The sequence below is a fragment of the Mytilus californianus genome, unplaced genomic scaffold (genome assembly GCF_021869535.1).
Source record: "Mytilus californianus isolate M0D057914Y unplaced genomic scaffold, xbMytCali1.0.p SCAF_10, whole genome shotgun sequence".
NCBI classification, from domain to species: Eukaryota; Metazoa; Mollusca; class Bivalvia; order Mytilida; family Mytilidae; genus Mytilus; species Mytilus californianus.
Window position 1 is genome coordinate 73,072,622 of NW_026262582.1, and position 19,294 is coordinate 73,091,915.

General features: G+C 33.4%; 1 protein-coding gene across 1 annotated transcript; it reads right to left on the reverse strand.

The window, feature by feature from the left end:
* Positions 1 to 12,907: 12,907 nt before the first annotated feature.
* On the reverse strand, positions 12,908 to 18,280 carry LOC127718496 (uncharacterized). Its single transcript, XM_052224545.1, has 3 exons — positions 18,094 to 18,280; positions 17,187 to 17,256; positions 12,908 to 16,361 (listed from the first exon to the last, which is right to left on the reverse strand). Exon 3 carries the CDS (start codon positions 16,358 to 16,360, stop codon positions 14,753 to 14,755), a length of 1,608 nt encoding a protein of 535 aa, XP_052080505.1. The 5' UTR covers position 16,361; positions 17,187 to 17,256; positions 18,094 to 18,280; the 3' UTR covers positions 12,908 to 14,752.
* Between the last annotated feature and the right edge of the window lie 1,014 nt (positions 18,281 to 19,294).

A 19,294-nucleotide genomic window follows, 5' to 3' on the forward strand; every position in this document is an offset into this window, starting at 1 on the left:
GTCATACATTTGTATTTATAAATTAACTGTTTACAAAACTTTGAATTGTTCGATTAACTACGGTTATACTAACCGAGGAAAAGATTACCTTAGCTGTATTTGGCAAAACCTTTCGGAATTTTGGGCTATGAAGGCTCTTCAGCTTTGTTCTTGATTTGGCCTTACAATTATTCATATTCGAGCGTCATTAATGAGTCTTTTAAAGACGAAACGCGTCTGGCGTACACAATTATAAGCCTGTTATCTTCGATGAGTTAGTTTACACCCTCTCCCTCTCGTCTCTTGTGGATAATGTGTCATTGGCAATTATAGTTTTACCAAATCTCCCTTTCGTCTCTGGTGGATAATGTGTCATTGGCAATAATAGTTTTACCAAATCTCCCGTTCGTCTCTGGTGGATAATGTGTCATTGGCAATTATAGTTTTACCAAATCTCCCGTTCGTCTCTGGTGGATAATGTGTCATTGGCAATGATAGTTTTACCAAGTCTCCCGTTCGTCTCTGGTGGATATTTTGTCATTAGCAATCATAGTTTTATCACATCTCCTTTGTTTATATTAGACATAAAACTGTAACAATTATCAACCAAACATAATGATCTTACTTATCTGTAGTCAGAAAATTAACATTCAGTGGCATATTTAAACGTCATGTAACATGGTCTTGACGGAGGTCCTTCATTTATGTATTGTTTAATCTTTAGACCATTTTTCTCTCTTCTTTAATTGTATGGCCCATTATTCCCTATTCATTATATTTCAAAACCTCTTTATTCTCTATTCTCCATATTTTGCCTATTTCCCCCTCTTCTTTAGATTTTTTTTGTCTTTATTGTCGAGCCTGCGAAATTTATTTTGCGAAAGCGAGACATAGCGATCCTATATTCCGTCGTCGGCGTCGGCGGCGTCAACATTTAGGTTCAGTCTGTGGTTAAAGTTTTTTTTAGACACCAATAACTTTATCAAACCTTCATGGAATTTTATGAAATTTGGACAGAAGCTGCTTGTTTATGACCAAAATACAGAATAAGAGCAAACTTTTGAAATATTTTTTTTTATTTTTCCATATTTTACTGATATATGGACTATAGTTTTTTTTACAGTTATCATTCAGATTCAGTCTGATGTTAAAGTTTTTCTGTCATCAATAACTTTGTCAAACCTTCGTGGAATAATATGAAATTTGGTAGGAAGCTTGTTTATGACCAAAATGCAGTATTTAGAGCAAAATTTTAAAAATATTTATTTTAATTTTTCCATATTCCACTGATAAATGGACTTTAGTTTTTTTTACAGTTATCATTCAGATTCAGTCTGAGGTTTAAAGTTTTTCTGTCGTCAATAACTTTGTCAAAACTTCGTGGAATTTTATGAAATTTGGACAGAAGCTTGATAATGTTCAAAATGCAGTATCCAGAGCAACATTTTGAAAATATTTATTTTCATTTTTCCATATTTTAATGATAAATGAACTTCGCTTATTTCACAGTTAACAAGTAGATACAGTCTGGGGTTAAAGTTTGTTACACATCAAATACTTTGTCAAAACTTCATAGAATTTTATGAAACTTTAGCAGAAGTTTTTTTATGATTGAGAGATAATGTCTGATGCAAAGTTTTGAAAATATATTTTCAGTTTCAGTATTTTCTGATAGATGAACTAATGGTTTTACACTAGTAATTCTTGGGGCCCTTTATAGCTTGCTGTTCGGTGTGAGCCAAGGCTCCGTGTTGAAGACCGTACTTTGACCTATAATGGTTTACTTTTATAAATTTTGACTTTTATGGAGAGTTGTCTTATTGGCACTCATACCTCATCTCCTTATATCTAATTAGTTTTTTACAGTTAACATTTACAGACAATCTGGGATTACCTTTTTCTGACATGATAAGTTTGTAAACTTTCATGGATTGTTATGGAACTTGGACAGAAGCTAATCTCCAAGACCAAGAAATAGCCTCTAAAGAAAAATTTGAATTTTAAATGGACTCACTTTTTAAGTCAACATTACTTTTTTACACTGACAGCAGCAATCGTAGGCGAGACACCGGGTTCCGCGGCACCTCTTACGAATTTGTCTGTTTGTATTGTCTATAATTTTCTGTTTGTTTTGTTATAACCCCATCCAAACCCTAATGGAATTGTTTCTCCCTTATGTAGGTAAATCGGATTTAAACTTTATATACATTTGTAATACGTTTTATACGTTCGTTTAACTGTTGATTGACTTGCTTGGTTGCCTCTATATTGCTTTTATCTTACAGCGCTGTCTCGATATGACTTAAGAACCAATATTATTTGCTAATAATGTTCACAGATTTCACACGTGCTTGTCTAGAGACTGTCATTTAATCAGGAAACAAATAATTTTCCATTGTAAAAACTGTCATTATTACAATTCGGGATTAGTAAAGATAATCGAAGTATAGAAGCATTCAATAATATAGGATCTAAAGTACATAAAAAGAGAAAGGTCACACTTAGGGCTGTTCGCTGATCTTGTTTTTGACTATTTTTCAGATACTCGGTATCTAATGGTATTATTCATATAGTGCCATTAAAACATTTAGTCCGCTAACCCCTACTTTTTCTTTCATAATTTTATTACATATAGGTTAATAAGCCCTTTGAACATCTTATAAAATACTTTTTTTTCATAATTTTTGAAAGAAAAATTAAGGTGTCAATGTTAAACGTATGAAAAATCTAGAGAGAATAAGTTTCCCGCCAAATTTTCAATGGCTTATATCTATAGGACACGCACCCTTTATTTTTACCTGCCTTTTGAGTTACGTTAAATTATACCAGTCTTAAAAAGCTTCTTGTTTTGAAACTGAGCAGCGAACAACCTTACGACGTTGCAGAAACTTACAGGAACAGTCAATCTCAGAAGGTCAAGATAGTTAGTAAATCCATCATAACTTTTGGATTACTTCTTACTGGATTTGTTGACCTCATATGATGATTTTTCACGAACGTTCAGTGTTTTTATTGGTATTATCTAATATATTAAGGTGGTACCCAACACCTTGAATAAAATTAATTTTGCTCGTTTAATTTTCATAAAATTTTGACAAAATATTTACCTTGACCGTTTGACAATAATATAAAAATTTCAAAAAACTAGAACCACACACTTTATTGGAAAAAATTCATTGGATATATAGCAGTTTGACAATTTTTTTTTAACACTAATTTTGATCATTGAGGACCTTAATATTTCCTTAACAATAGAACGTGATTAAAACGTTCAGCTGATTTTTAAAGAGTTATCTCTCTGTATTGTTATGTACCACCTTAATGCTAAGTGAAAAGCTGTTAGAGTAGGCTAAACAACAAAACTTATTTATAGACAAGCTATTTGAGATTTACATTCTCATTTCATATGTCATTTAAGAAATAATTCTTTCATGCTCTATGCTCATTTTAACATGGGTAGGCATTATATTTTTCAATCTCTTTATACCGAGCGTTAGCGTTTTCTTATAGGAAAATTCTGAACTTTTGTACTTAGAAGCGGACCTATAATACACGCTCGAAAGGCAGCCATTTTGATTTGATGAATCAAAAACGTTATATAAAATCAACAGTTTAACGATAAAAAATGAACAGACTCATTAAAACTTACTTTAAAAATGATTTTTATTTGATTTTCTAGCGAGCAACACCAACACAAATGTCCATTTTGATCTCTGCCGTTGTTAAGAATTCAAGTGACGTTGCAATTTCAATCACGTGCAGCCCATATTTTATTGGAATAAGAACATGGATTTGTTTCCAAAGCAAAAGAAGAACGTCGTATAATAATAGAGTTGTGATCATTATATTTAAACCTATTTTTTTATACATAAATATCCATATGACATATGTATATGTTTGCTAGTTAAGCGATTCAGTCTCTTTGTCCTTGACATTGCCTGTCTCCTCTTCATAGGTGTTAATCAATCTTCGTCGATACAGCTCGGAGCCAAATGTTTTGACACATTGTGGCGATAAGTTACCAATAGAGGTTTTCAAAAAAATACAACCAAAAGGGGTTTTCAAAGAATAACAACCAAAATGGGTTTTCAAAGAATTACAACCAAAATGGATTTTCAAATAATTACAAGCAAAACGGGTTTTCGAAGAATTGCAACCGAAATGGTTTTTCAAAGAATTACAAGTAAAATGGGTTTTCAAAGAATTACAAGTAAAATGGGGTTTCAAAGAATTACAAGTAAAATGGGTTTTCAAAAATTTACAACCAAAATGGTTTTCAAAGAACTACAACCAAAAAGTATCTAATGTAAACTACTTCTCGTGGAGTTTGAACCTTTGAGTTTATGCTGAGTTGTTCTGTCGTTTGATAGTCTATTTAGGACTTGCCACGGCAATGGGACCATGGTCATTGGAAGTCGAAAAAAAGGCCATCAGTCATCAGAGTAATCGACGTTCGCTGCACGTTCTAAAATACTCATCATAAATCATGAGCAATCTCGGACTATTGCTACATTTTGTAATATCCAATCAGATAATAAACTTTCAATGATATATTGAAACGCGTTGTAAAGCTTAAGGATGTTCGCTCTTCTAGTTTTTGAATTTTTGTCAGATATTCGGAATCCTCTGGTTTTATCCATGTAGTGCCATTAAATTTTTTTGTCCACTAACCCCTACTTTTCTTTTCATAATTCTATTAAATATAGTTTTTAAAAATCCTTGTTATGTTTTCATTGGTTTTGAAAGAAAAAAGGTGCCAATGTTAAATGTATGAAAAATCTAGAGAAAACCATTTCCCGCTAGTTTTTCAATGGCTTATATCTCGAAAACAAGCACACGGACCCTTCATTTTTTTCTGCTTTTTTAGTTCCTTTATTTATTTACTATCATTTTATAACAGTCTTTTACAAGGCTTGTTATTTTGAAAGAAAGTAGCGAACATCCTTAAACACATTGTATAGCTTAAAATCAAAGATCTAAATTACACGAAATAGGCTTATTTCGGGTGTGCAACCATGAAAATACACGACGCACCTACTGGTCACTGATACTTCCCCAGGGTATCAGCTGCCCAGTATTCAGCACTTCCGTCTTAACATGGATTATCATTGATATTGTCATAATTATAAATCAACTGTTTTCAACACTTTGATTTTATTCGAAATACTAAGGATCTAGGAATAGATAACCTTAGCTTTATTTGGTAAAACCTTTCGAACATTTGGGTCCTCGATGCTCTTCAACTTCGTCCTTTATTTGGCCCTTTAAACTTTTTTTATTCGAGCGTCACTGATGAGTGTTTTGTAGACGAAACGCGAGTCCGGCGTACAAAATTTTAATACTGGTACATTTGTACCTATGATGACTTTATATGCTACTTGCAGACTCGTACCAAAATTGATGCCTCTATTTCTATTCAAAAACTAATTTGGTGTCAACGATCTATTGAAATTAACTATAAATATATTGCTTTGCTTAAGAACAGAACATTCCACTTCATTACCTTAAAACCTGTCGTATATTGAACTGAGATCAAATGTAATTCACTCTTCTGTCTGAAGGCCGTTTTGGTGATTTTATAGATTTAATTGAGATGTTGAAGAGGCAATCACATGTAATATATATTTACTAACTATGTGAAATTCGTTTAATAAGAATTAATGGTCTTTTTTATAACTGTGATTGACAGTAATGTAGTTTGTTAAGGGTGTTTGATGCTCTGTTTCAAAAAAACAAGCTTTTTTAAATGACTGTTTTAAATTGATAGTATAATTATATTTTACGGAACTAAAAAGGCAGAAAAAATGCAAGGTTTGTGTCCTTGTTTTTGAGATGAAAGCCACTGAAAATTTGACAGGAAATGATTCTCTCTAGATTTTTCATACAATCAACAATTAACATTGGCACTTCTTTCTTCCAATAATAAGGATTTTATAAGATTTTCAAAAATGGCTTTTTAAAACTGCATGTAATAAAATATAAAAAGAAAAGTAGGGGTTAGCGGGAAAAATTTGTTGATGACACCACATCTGACAAGGAGCCAAAAATAAGACAAGCGAACATCCTTAAGAATCTTAACTTATTTCAAGGATATCAATAATTGACGTGTTTGACAAATAGAAGCGAATTGTTAATTGGAAAGTACTGAAACAGTTGACATAGTGCATGCCCATCGGCTCATCTGACCTCCTTCCCTTAAAACGTACTGAAACAGTTGACCTAGTGCATGCCCAATGGGCGGATTAAGACTCATCTGGCCTCCTTCCCTAAAAAAACTCGGCGAAATTGTAAGGGTCACGCCTCCACTAATCATGCTGTTAAATCCTGGATCCACATGCTAAAGGTGCATTTTCACAAAAAAAAAATCACACATAGTATTGCAATCTGATCGAACTACAGATCAAGTTAGCAAAATGTATGACGGTTTCCTGAAAAGTTAACAGTAGCACAATCCCTTGTCCACAAATGATTTTGCTGAAATATTCTTTATATATCATTTTCTTCACTTTTCAATAAAAATTTCAATGGGCGAGAGGTGGCGCCACATATGAAATTATTACAAAAGGTAAAAAAATGGACTCTTGAAAAATGGACTAAACGAAATCTATTCCTATTTCAGGCGAATGTATTTGTATATACATGTATGAAACAGATATACATTTTTTTCTTATTACAATTTCAAAAATAATACATTCAGCAATATGTACACAATATACATTGTATTTACTCAAATAATATAAGTTACAAAAAATACTCATTTAAATGGCTGGTTATTGGGGTTATTAGTTCAACTTTTTTTTTTCGAAGGGGCCTCGGTGGCCGTGTGATCTGAGTAGTCGAACTACTTTATCAATAGGCTGTCAAAACTGAGGTTGTGAGCTCGAATCGTGGAAGATGCGCTCGACTCCAATCTTAATTGACCAGTATTGTCAGTTTTCCTACCGGAGGTCAATGGTTCTCTCCAGGCACTCCGTCTTCCTCCACCAATAAAAACTGACCGCAACGAAATAAAAAGTGAAAGTGGCGTCAGACACCAATCAATCAATCAATCAATCAATCAATCTTCGAATATTTATTGCGAACATAGAAGTGTATTGAACTCTTATCTCCAACCCTAATCAAAGGTTAATAAAGATACCGAAAAGTTTGTAAAGTGCAGGAAAACCCTTGAATTGAATTGGACTCTAAGTGTGTAAAAAAACAAAACTATAAAGATATCATGTGTTTGCATATCAAATCATATAATAAGGGTCTGGATGCGGGTCCTTCATTTCTGTATTCTTTATTTTTTTAGGCAATTTTTCTTATTGTTTGTCCTGTTTATTCTCTTTTTGTTATATTTAAGCCCCCCCCCCCCCCCATCCATTTTTCTCTATTCTTTATTTTTGCCGCATTATTTTCTATTCTGTAAACTCCCATTCCATACCCTCATGTTATGTGTGGATCAACAATGTTACAACGTGTAGTTCTTGTATAACAAAGCAAATACTGCTAATGATGAAAATTAAATAATCAAAATTATAGAAAGTGTTAAATATCTCAAGGCAGAGACATTTCGTAGAAAGTTGTATTGTTCGTACTGAAAGAAATAAACGCCTGCTGGTGAAGCTGTGTCTATTTACCAGCAAGGAGGTGAATTGGTATCATCCTCTTGCTTCCAATGCGAGGACCAGTGACCAGATGTCCTACTGACGGCATGATTTGGCTTCCCATGCGAGGACCAGTGACCACATGTCCTACTGACGGCATGATTTGGATTCCCATGCGAGGACCAGTGACCAGATGTCCTACTGACGGCATGATTTGGATTCCCATGCGAGGACCAGTGACCAGATGTCCTACTGACGGCATGATTTGGATTCCCATGCGAGGACCAGTGACCAGATGTCCTACTGACGGCATGATTTGGATTCCCATGCGAGGACCAGTGACAAGATGTCCTACTGACGGCATGATTTGGCTTCCCCTGCGAGAACCATTGATCAGATTCCTACTGACGGCATGATTTGTCTTCCCATGCGAGGACCAGTGACCAGATGTCCTACTGACGGCATGATTTGGCGTTTCACTACGTCTCCTTGTGAAACATACTGAAAGTAACCTTCAGTATTCAAACCATGACAATGTATTCTTACACAGGACATGATTGAGGGTCAGGATTTGTAGGGGGAATCATCCGTTTCTTTACTTTTTAATTTTTTAGACCATTTTTCTCTATTCTTTATTTATTTTGCCCATTATCCTCTATGCTTTATATTTAGGCACACGCCATTATTCTCTCTTCTTTATATTTTAGCACTCCATCATTCTCTAATCTTTGTATTGTAGCACCACATGATTGTCTATTCGTTATATTTTAGTTACCCATTATCTTTATTTTTTATGTTGGTTGCGTTTTATTCTGCACTTATAAAGTTTAGTCTCTTATTCTCTATTCTGTAAACCTAGACCGTCATGATCGAATTCAAATTAAAACTTTAGTCAAAACCGAAATTACATAATCTGAAATGGAAAGGTTCGACAACTGAGTAAATAAAGACATGGAAACGTGTTCACCTTATCCTAAAGCCAAGGAAGCTACATTTTGTAATAATTCATCACACGTATGCATGCCTTCAGCATACATTGTACGTACTCTTTTTGGAAATTTGGTTTAAATTATATAATCTTAAAGAAAAAAACGACGATGATTTTACGGTGCAAACCAATAACAAAATATCTTTCAATTCATTAAAGACAACGAAGATGCTATTATTCTTACAAGACGTTTATCAATAGTTTGAAACCATAATTTCTAATTATACATCAAGCTAATTGTTGCACGTGTCATTGGGTAAGATTTCATTGATTGATTAATTATTGGTTGCTAAACGTCCAGTGGCAAATATTGCATGCATGTTCAGGACGAGAACAAATTAACAATAAATACAATTCAATAGGAAGATCCTAAAATAGAGTCAGTCCGGGATGAAGGTCGGGGAAATTTGGACTGCCACTGGAAAATGAAAAAATAGCCTTGCAACAGGCCACCTACGGACCCCTCAAAAAGTTGTTGCAAGGGTTCTTAGTGTGGAAAGAGCGTGACACTCTCTTCACACGAGGCATCGGATTGAACGTCCCTATTACTACGAAGTTGTACATCCCGCACAGTCAAACGAACACCTCACTTTGGCGAGGGTTTAACTGCCGGTCGGAGGAAGACCAATGGTGACCATATTTCTATTCCCCAGTCACCCTTTGGGGGAATGCTTTCAGGTTGCGTTCTCAAAATCGGCATGGAAAAGATATGTTCGCATTCCGCCCGATTTTATGACGTTTCAAATTTTGAAATCCTCCAGGCTTACTGTAAACCAACTTATTTTTCTACTCGCGAAAGACGCGAAAATAAATCGCTCGCGAAAATTAGTTGGTTTACAGTATTAGTTTCTCTGGCACTTCTGTCGTTCGTTTTTTTTTTTTATATTTAAAGGTGTCACTGGAATGTGGTTTAGTTTTGTCCCGCTTCGACGAAGTCGAAAAGAGAGACTTAGTGTGCTGTGTCAGGAGTTGTTGGCATCAACAATGTATACTTTGTGATTGGGTCAGTTTATGGGGAACCACTGGTGCTAGGTCAATGATATTTGGTATGCAGATATGTTAGCATTAAAACATCTTATTTTAAATGAGATTTATTGGCTCTTCCTCCTCAGTCAGGGTCTATTGACTTTGAATATTTTGCATATTTTACATGTTAAAGTTTGTTTTTATGTTAGTTTAAAGGGAACCACTTATAACTATATGTCAATGATATTTGGTATGCAGTTGTATATGCATTTGCATTTCTCGTATCCATGGGGAGGGTTTTTATTTTTAAATTTTTTTTTTTCAAAGTTGACCTAGATGTACGAAATATTAGTTTTGTATTTTCTAAAATCTGCGTGAAGTGGTCAATAATTTCAAATCATTTCCACTCTTGCATGCGTAAAACGATTTTCTGCATGTCTCTCCATATCTCCTTCCGGTCACGTAACTTGTATACTGAACAGCAACCATGCAGTCTGCCCTACCTAAAATCTACGTACAAAGAGTTCATTATCCGCCAGAAAAAAAAAACAAGAAAATAGTTCACTGTATTTTAAAGAGATGAATAAGATATTACAATTAACACCCCAATAGCATGCCTTGTTATTAATTTCTGCAAAATAAATCAGTTATGTAATTTGAATGAAAAAAATATTCATCCTCGTATGACAATACAAATGAATTTCAATCCCGTGTGACAATATAAATGAATTTCAAAAGCATTGAAAGCTGTTACAATCTATCATGCACAGCTAGCAACAGACGAATGATATTTATGTACGACTATTTGCATATTGAATATCGAATAAAATAGGGTCAGTACCATACAGTGGACGTTAGCTTTCAAATTGCAAATTTTTCTAGCATTTTATTGTGCCCTGGATGTAATTTCAATGAGTACAAATCGTGTTTGTTTAAAAAAAAAATCGAAAACTCAAAAACAAAGGAAACTTGAAATCGGTAAGAGAATTCAGAACATTTTAAACATGAGTGAGATAAGTTATGTGTTTACGTACCGACCATTCATATTTGTGAATGTGTGTTTTCAGGGGAGGTGGTAGCACAGACAACTTGTCTTTAACGCTTTATTTACTGATACTGAACACATTTGTGTTATTTAAAGGTGTTAAGATATTTTTTCAAAGACAAGTGCCTGTGTTGGTTGGAAAAGGGTGGGGTATTTTCTGGATAATTTCGACTAGCTGTCATCAGAAACGAACTATTTGTTTTCATTTGAGAACAAAAACAAGACACTTTATTTTTTAAAACTCAATATTATTGAATTTATGTTTTACCCACATTATCAATTATTGAAAACAATTATGTTTTCCGTTCCCTTCGAAACTAATTTGTTTATTTTTTTATTTTTTCAAAAATTTAAGATAAAACAATATTTTGATACCCCCAACCCATCCGAAAGATGAATGTTCGGTGCCTAAATAGAAAATTTAAATCACCGCGAAATTAAAGCAAAAAAATCTTTTCAGGAAATCATCTTAAAACTTTTGCATGCTGGTTGGAATAATCCTGCAGGATACACTGAACGACTACCAGTACAATCGTCCACGTGACATGATTGCAATAAGTGCAATGTCACCTTGTGTTAACGAAATTCAATACAAAGATTGTACTTTATCTAAGCCCTTGGTAATCAATATTGATAGCTGGACTTATGCCATATATCGGCTAAATATTCATCAATCTCGATTAGAAAGTACTGGATCTATATAAATAAAAATATATGTCATCAAGTTATGCAATCTAAACGAGAGATATATTCTGAAGACAAGAAGTTCAACGCACTCTGATGAAAGAACGAGAAATCGACACATCTATTGACATTGGTTAGGGGTCCCAAGGGGTATTTCGTTTTATATTTTTTCAATTAATTTCAGACAGGTTACCTTATTGAATTTATGAAAAATTATTACTCAGTTTATTCCCGTGATACAGGGATATATTAATTCCTATAGACCATAACCTTATTCCTTAATTAACTCAGTTACATTAAGTTCTGGATTTTTTCTGGTTGACAATGTACTTCTACGATAGGTTAGCTCTGTTACATATATAACAAGTATATAGTACTTCAGACTTTCAGGTACATTAAATTGTCTTATCGTACATTTGTACCAAAAAGAAAATTATGGCAAAAGTGCAAAATATAGAAACTACTATTCAATATAAAAATAAGATGTAGTATAATTGCAACTGAGACAACTCTCCATTAGAGCATTAGAGACAAGATGACATAGAAGTTAACAACTGTAGGTCACCTTCAACAATGAGCAAAGCCCATACCGCATAGACAAGTCAAGTATAGCAGAGAAATATACAATTTTTGTCAACCTCGCCCTACCAGTTTCTAAACCTCATACAAAGCGTTTATCTTTTACTGGCATAGGTCTATAATGGTACAGGAGACCGATTTATCAAAGATTTTCAAAGCTTGTTTCCGAATCATGGCCCATATTTGACTACGAAGTACATTGTAATATTGTACTATAAAATTGTTATATTTTTTAATCATAAACTCTGTTAAAACTACATATTTCACCCGAGATAACCCCAGCTTTTTGGTGAGGTTTGTGCTGCTCAGTTTTTAAGTTTCCTGTGGAGTGGTTTGCAGAGTGGTGTTTGTCTTCTCGTCGTATCTCGGTTTTGCCGAGATATTGTCTAAAACGACCTATTGAGTTTTCATTGTCCTCTTGGTATCGTCCGTAAAAGAGGGTCTGGACAGGGGTCCTTCATTTCTGTATTCTTTAATTTTTTGCCTATTATTCTCTATTCTTTATATTATAGCACCTCATTATTCTCTATTCTTTATTTTTTTAGTCCATTTTTGTCTATTATTTATATTTTTTGTTCATTGTTATCTATTCTGTAAACCCCTATCTACACCATCGTAAAAGACCGGCACGTTGAGTTTGATATTGTAACGTGCTAGTTCACAAAGAAAATCAGGTCCCTCTACACTCTGACTCTGAGCTTACCAGTGTTTGGATCATATTTTGAAATGCTGCGTGCGGCTTAGAGGAGAATTAAGCATAACGGAGAAGTAGCAAATACCAACTTTCATGTACCTAATTTTACCCAGGACTTCCCGCACACAAGTCGAGCACTCCTCTTCGACACAACCGATTCGGCCATTCGTCAACAGAGATTATGAAACACCGACGAGGTTAACCTTGGAACATGAGTCGAAAGGAACGTTTGTTTATTTATCTTAAATTATATTGTTTATTAAGACTGCACAGAAAAAAAACTGTGTTCGAGTTCAAAATGTTTCCAAATTCTATGTATCCCTTCATGGAGCCTCTTGAATTTACAAAAAAAATCATAACAGCAGTCTGCAATTTTATAAAGGAGAAGGGGCTCTAAGGGGCAAAATTGGCCCCACTTCCAAATCTATTGATATTTCTTTCAATTGATATCTATGATATGGAGCTTATAAAACACCAAGGATTTAATAGTTATCTTTTGCCGTTTTCTTGTTATGACGTCATAAAAATGGTATGCCGACTAAGCTAAAATATCAGGTTTTTGCATATTTTATCCTTTTTTTATGAATTGTGTACTTTTTACAATAGATTAAACCTTAAATAATCAACGTGAATACATTATTACTAGTGTAACATTGCATTAATACAATGAAGAACAAAATTGATATAAATTTTAACTATTTAATATCAGTAATATAGTTGCTATGGTAACAACAAAGTTAACATTTTGTTCTATGCATGGCTAAATTACAGAATTTTTTTCACAAGAGAGAATCAGCAAGTATTGTTTGTGTATTCTTTTACCTTGAATTACCAAAATGAGTATTGTGTGTACTTTTATGTAGTCTGTTGATAAAAACACAAAGAAGGTATAACATTTAAATCGTACAGCACTAGTATAGAGATAATATATGAATAAAGTTCGCAATTTCATAAACTATACATTTCAACAACTTCTCAACCTTCTTAAAAACTGAAATATTCTTAGCACGTTTATCTTTATAAACTTTTCACATGTTCTTCATATCAAATTAAAAAATATAATGTGCATCCCCCTACCCCACCCCCACCCCATTTTTTTATTACCTCAACCTTCCTTTTTTAAATGTTGCCAAGGTTACAAGTGCTACATCAGGAGATAGTATATCAGATCAACAAAACTGTTGATTTAAGAAACTCGTCGTACTAGACAATGATTATGATTTTTTTTTAAACAACAGTTATCACAAATTCAGGTATTATGCTATCAATAATAATTATGCCAGTTTGGTGTAACAATTCAGTGTTCGAATTTACCAATTTAACTATTGCAATAAATGTCTTCCCTTCTATATTCGACATCTGCAGATACACATGAAACTTGAATTAAAATCATTTCAATTGTTGTTTAAGATTTTCCGTACTGAAATTAAGCATGATTGAATATTAAATATAATGAAAAAACTTCTTAAGTATCACCATTAAAAAATTTAGAAAAAATCTCAGTCAAGCCATCATATTTGACATTTGTTTTTTGCTTTAGAAACGCTAAAGGAAGTACATGTATATATCAGGCAAAAACACTTTAACTGCTGTTTTTTTCTATAAAATTGACAGCTGTTGCTAATATTCCACATAGTGGTACCCTGATACCGACGTACGTTAGTTTCATTTCCAACAATGACATACAAAACAAAATTGACATTATACGATATGCCCTATATGGCCAAGCAATTGTTCAGTATAGAATACAAATGTTTAATGTTTACTCCTCGGGTTCACTGTCACTATCATCAATGACTTCCGGCTGATTAGCATCATGGACATAGTCCCTCCATTGCTTTGCTTGATTTCCTTTTCCTAAGAAACCATATCACTGAGGAAATATGACTACAAGTGCCAACAATTCGAGCTCCGGCCTTGCAAGTACAGTACCAAGCCTTTATGCAGCAGTCATCGTATGTAATCCATAGATTATGCGATTTGCTGCTTGTATGCCTACTTGCCATTCTAACCCTAATGAGTTGATGTCCCTGTTGCATGACTTCATAGTATTCGTCATTTTCTAAATGTTCCTCAGTATAACTCTTAGCTAGTTTAAGCTGGTATACACCGAGCGTTATGTCCCTGATGTCCTCCTCCGATAGCTTCGAAAAATCTTCAACTGAATCGTTGCCGTCTATTTTTTGCCACCTACCACTTCTGGAATGCAAGTTTTCATTTGATACTCGTTACATGAGCTCATTTTTCTTCTTTGACATGTGAAGCATTTTTGTACCTAAGAGAAGGTCTTCAGTTTTATTACCAGAATTAAGTGGTGGTCTATACTTATTACATATGGCACTGACAAAACGTGTATATTCACCAGCATACGGTATAAGGGAATTGGGTAATACTTTGTCAAGCAATCGCCACTGCTTGATTCTACCATTAACGGACTCAACAACCCAGCGGATCTTTGTTACTAGACGTGTTGTGTTACCATCTTCAACCGAAAGTTGCTTCTCGTTACGTTTGAGAAAGCTTGGCATTTTAATTTGAATACCAAATTCTTCTAAGAGGTCAATACTGTCCCGAAATCCCCGATCAACCACAACAACATCATTTGTTTCAAACCATTCCTTAATTTTCTCCAAGTTATTTTTAAAAATTGAGTTCAAAATTTTGGCATCATTGTTTTTGCTGTTACAAAGGTAGGGTCCAATCACACTTACAATGTATCCAGTAGTAGTTACAAACATCATTGGCTTAATCAGGTTGCGGTATTTGTGCATGCTATATGTACTACGTTGAAATTTAAATTGTCCACTCTTTTGTATGTAAATATAAGTACCATCAATTACGAGTATAGCAGTTGTGTTTGTGATATCACCAAATAGTGTTTGTGCCAGTGGACGAGTGTGGTTTTGTATAACACTTTCTCTGGATACATGATCAAAACCTATATATTTTGGTGTAAAGTGCTGTTTAACTGCATCTCTTGCGGATGATATAGCTTTCCTGATAGAATCTTTGCTTATATTAAACAAAGTTGCTAATATCTTATTAGACATCCCCGAACGAAGTTTGGTAAAAAATATACCAATGCATGTTCTCATGCTTCGTACTCGAGTATCTCTTATAGCTGAGTTTGGAATGTGAGAACATAAGTCTTCAAAATCAGTTATTGTTAAGCCAGTCAAATTTCGAAAATCTGTGTCATTTAAAGAAGAAGATTTATCAAAGTCAATTCTAGCGTTTTTATTTTTTAAAGCATGTTCTCTAATTGTATCGATCAATTCAAGTAGTCCGCTGCGATTGAAGTCAGAAACAGTATACACACTTGTTATGTCTTCGTTAGCTTCTTTTGTAAAACCTTCAGTACATAAATGACGAGGACAGCAACGTGATCCGGCAGGAATAATTATATTCTTTTCCAAAAATGTGTTAAATCGTGCTTCTTGGGGAACAACCATAAGTTTTGGACCACGCTTTTTGCAAAGACAACATTGTGCATGACCTTTAATTGTTGAAGAAATAGGAAGCGATATTGATAAAGGAGAACTTAATTTTGCTCTTTTAGGTGCGGATGGTGGCATAAAATCAGGATCATTTGTATTTGTATCAGTTGTAAGAACAGTTGGTGTATTTACTTGTGCTTGCTCTTCTCTGTAGTATTTCCGTCGACAAGTATCACATATAACGTCATCATCATTAGGTAAAACAAGGAAACTCTTACTGAGAAAATTGCGCAGATTTTTATTTGCTTCTCCACACAAAGGTCTTCTTTTTCCAGGTTTTGTTCTTTTTTCACACAATATGCATTTAAAATCTTTTCGTCCCTTTCTTATGATGTCCATTCTGAAAAAAAAACAACATAAGAGGATACAATTAATATTTGGTACATTCAATTGCAAAATCTATTCAACTCCTAAACAATTTCATTGCAATCTGTTTTTGTTAAATATATATGTGTTAACTGTATTGCAAAATCTAACGTTAGCCTGTGCTAAAAGAATATTGGTGAAATAACATGATTAAATTTAATAATTATTATTGTAAAGAAAAGAAAAGAAATAACCGTTTATGAATATAGGCGGAATACATTTTACAATGTGTTGTGCAGAATAGCCATATTAAATGGGGAGGCGAATAAATAAGACAGCAAACCAACTACAGAAAAAACCAGAACATTTTCGACATAAGACAAGCCCGGCACTGTAATGACTGTTCAGCATAAATTGCTTTTTTAAGTAACAGTCATGTTGAGGTTTTATGTTTGATGTTTGTTATTCACATAACACAAAATTTAGATCAAATATAATAAATTCCTTTGAAGATGAAACTCTGTCTTCCACTCTTCTTAATAGCGTAGATTATGCAAGCCAGTGCATCACATGAAATTTTCATAAGATTTTCCATAGTAGAAATCACATTCTAAGTTGGCAAATTCATTGATGTATTTGGTTATATGAATATTAAATGAATGTATTGACATCCAGTGGCAAATATTTCATACATTTTCAGACTATAACATAAAGTAATCCATATTTTATACTTTTACTTCTGGATGCTGCGCATAAATATCTAATTTTAAATCTGGTTTCGCAATGCTTGTAATTGAACTATTAATCTTCTGCACTCAGTATCAAATAATCGATTGCATAAAACTATATAGATACTTACTCATTTTTAATTCTACAAGGAAATTATCATGTAATAATTTAGGTCCACTGTCTGCAGAATCCATTTATGTCTAAAAATAAAAAAAAAAAATCACGTCTTTATATATATTGGTGCATGTTGATTTTGTTTCTTTTTTTATATCTATCATGAAATTCAACAGAAGGAACTTTCCTCTTTAGCACATATACCATTTCTTCATGGGTAAAACACGTGCAAATCTGTCGATAATGATACTATAGTACATGTAGCTTGAGAATTGACAATTAACAAAGTTCGGGTATATACTTTTATTTATCTTTTTTTTTTTATTTTTTGTTGTTTAAGGTGTCTTTACAAAATTATTGATAAATGATAATATGATTTAAAACGACAAATGTAAAAAATTACGAAACGATGAAAAAAAAATTTGGTCAAGATGAGACTCGAACGTAAATCCTTATCTTTCTAACGTAGCGTGTATGCGATATGAACCACACTGCCACATCAACTACATGACGTTAATAACTCTTATTTATCATTTTGATTCATAAACGGACGGAACAATATTATTTCGTTTTCATTTCTTTACTACTTATTTACGATTCAACTTAATTGTTTATATCATTGATATGGCCATTTCATAATTGTTGATTATGTCATGGTCTGAATTATTTTTGTTTTACCAAACAGATGTGCAAAATGAAAATGAAGTTTTCATCTGCTGTGCCGTGGAATATTTTATACGTGTTTAGTAATCTGTGTTCCGTTTTAAATACTTAATTTTGAATAACTTTGAAGCAATTAATATAAAATAAATCATATAATTAAAATTTTGTTTTTATTTCGATTTTTCTTAGAGATAATTATATGAAAAGATGGAAGAATTTTTTACGTGACATGTTCATGGTGTAGTTTATGCATAACTTACCTTTCACGGAGTACGAATTCCACCATTTTCAAAAATATGATCACATCTTTTAAATTATATTAAGTTCTTTCAATTCTGTCTGGTAATATCAAGTATTTAACGAATGATACGCTGATTTCTATTCCGCTATAAAAAGCTTCTTAACAACAGCTCTAGTAAAATTCCGTGCGTCAGTTCCGTAATCGCTTACAACAAATATAACAAAGGGCTAGGCTATGCTTGAGAGGCTATGTTATATATATACATTAAACCTTATCTGACGTTTGAAATATTGGGATTTTGACTTTCCATTTATCTTCAATTGATGTTGCATTACGCTTTATGATTCCTTTTAGATATATAAATATATTTTCATACACGTTTAACATATCTGCACTTAGAAAATAACATTATTGTACTAAGATATTTGAAGATTTAGTTTACAGGCGTCGTTTTGGATCTGATAACTTAAGGCAAGTACAGAATGCATTCACAAGCCGCCAATCCAGATATTTCAAAGGGAGTTTATAGGGAGTTCCAAAAATAAAAATGGAGAAGGGTTTCGGCTTAATGAGTTTCATTAATTATACGTGATTAAGATAAATCCGAGAAAAGGGAGGAGTTCCGGGTCAATTGGATCCGCAAATAGATCCATATAAATAAAGGATATGAAGTATATGATTGCCTATGTGACAACTATCCACCATATTTCAATAAGTGTACGTAATCAATTTTAGGTCACCACACAGCCTTCAAAAATGGAAAAAAATACACGTCTAGGTACTCATCTATATAAGACCCAGATATGACACATATGACAATTCAAATTGTTGATTTATAACAATTCAATTTACGAAAAACAAAAAAAACAAATATGACAGACACGAACGAACGTCAACCCCTTAATTACGGGCTCCTGACTTAGGATAGACACATAAAGAATGTGGTGGGATATAACATCGTTGTGAACTCTCAAACCTCCCCTAACAAGGAACAGTGGTGTAACAGCACAACATAATTACAAACGGTAAAATCGTGCATATAATGTCATGAATATATTGGACACATTCTACGATGATGGGATTACGAATTGTGTTTTGGATATCAATGACAAGACCTGTAAACAACCAGTCTTGACAACAAGACCTGTAAACAACCAGTCTTGACAACAAGACCTGTAAACAACCAGTCTTGACAACAAGACTTGTAAACAACCAGTCTT

Coding starts and splice junctions, on each gene's coding strand:
- LOC127718496 (XM_052224545.1), bottom strand. CDS start 16,360: ATGGACATCATAAGAAAGGGACGAAAAGATTTTAAATGCATATTGTGT.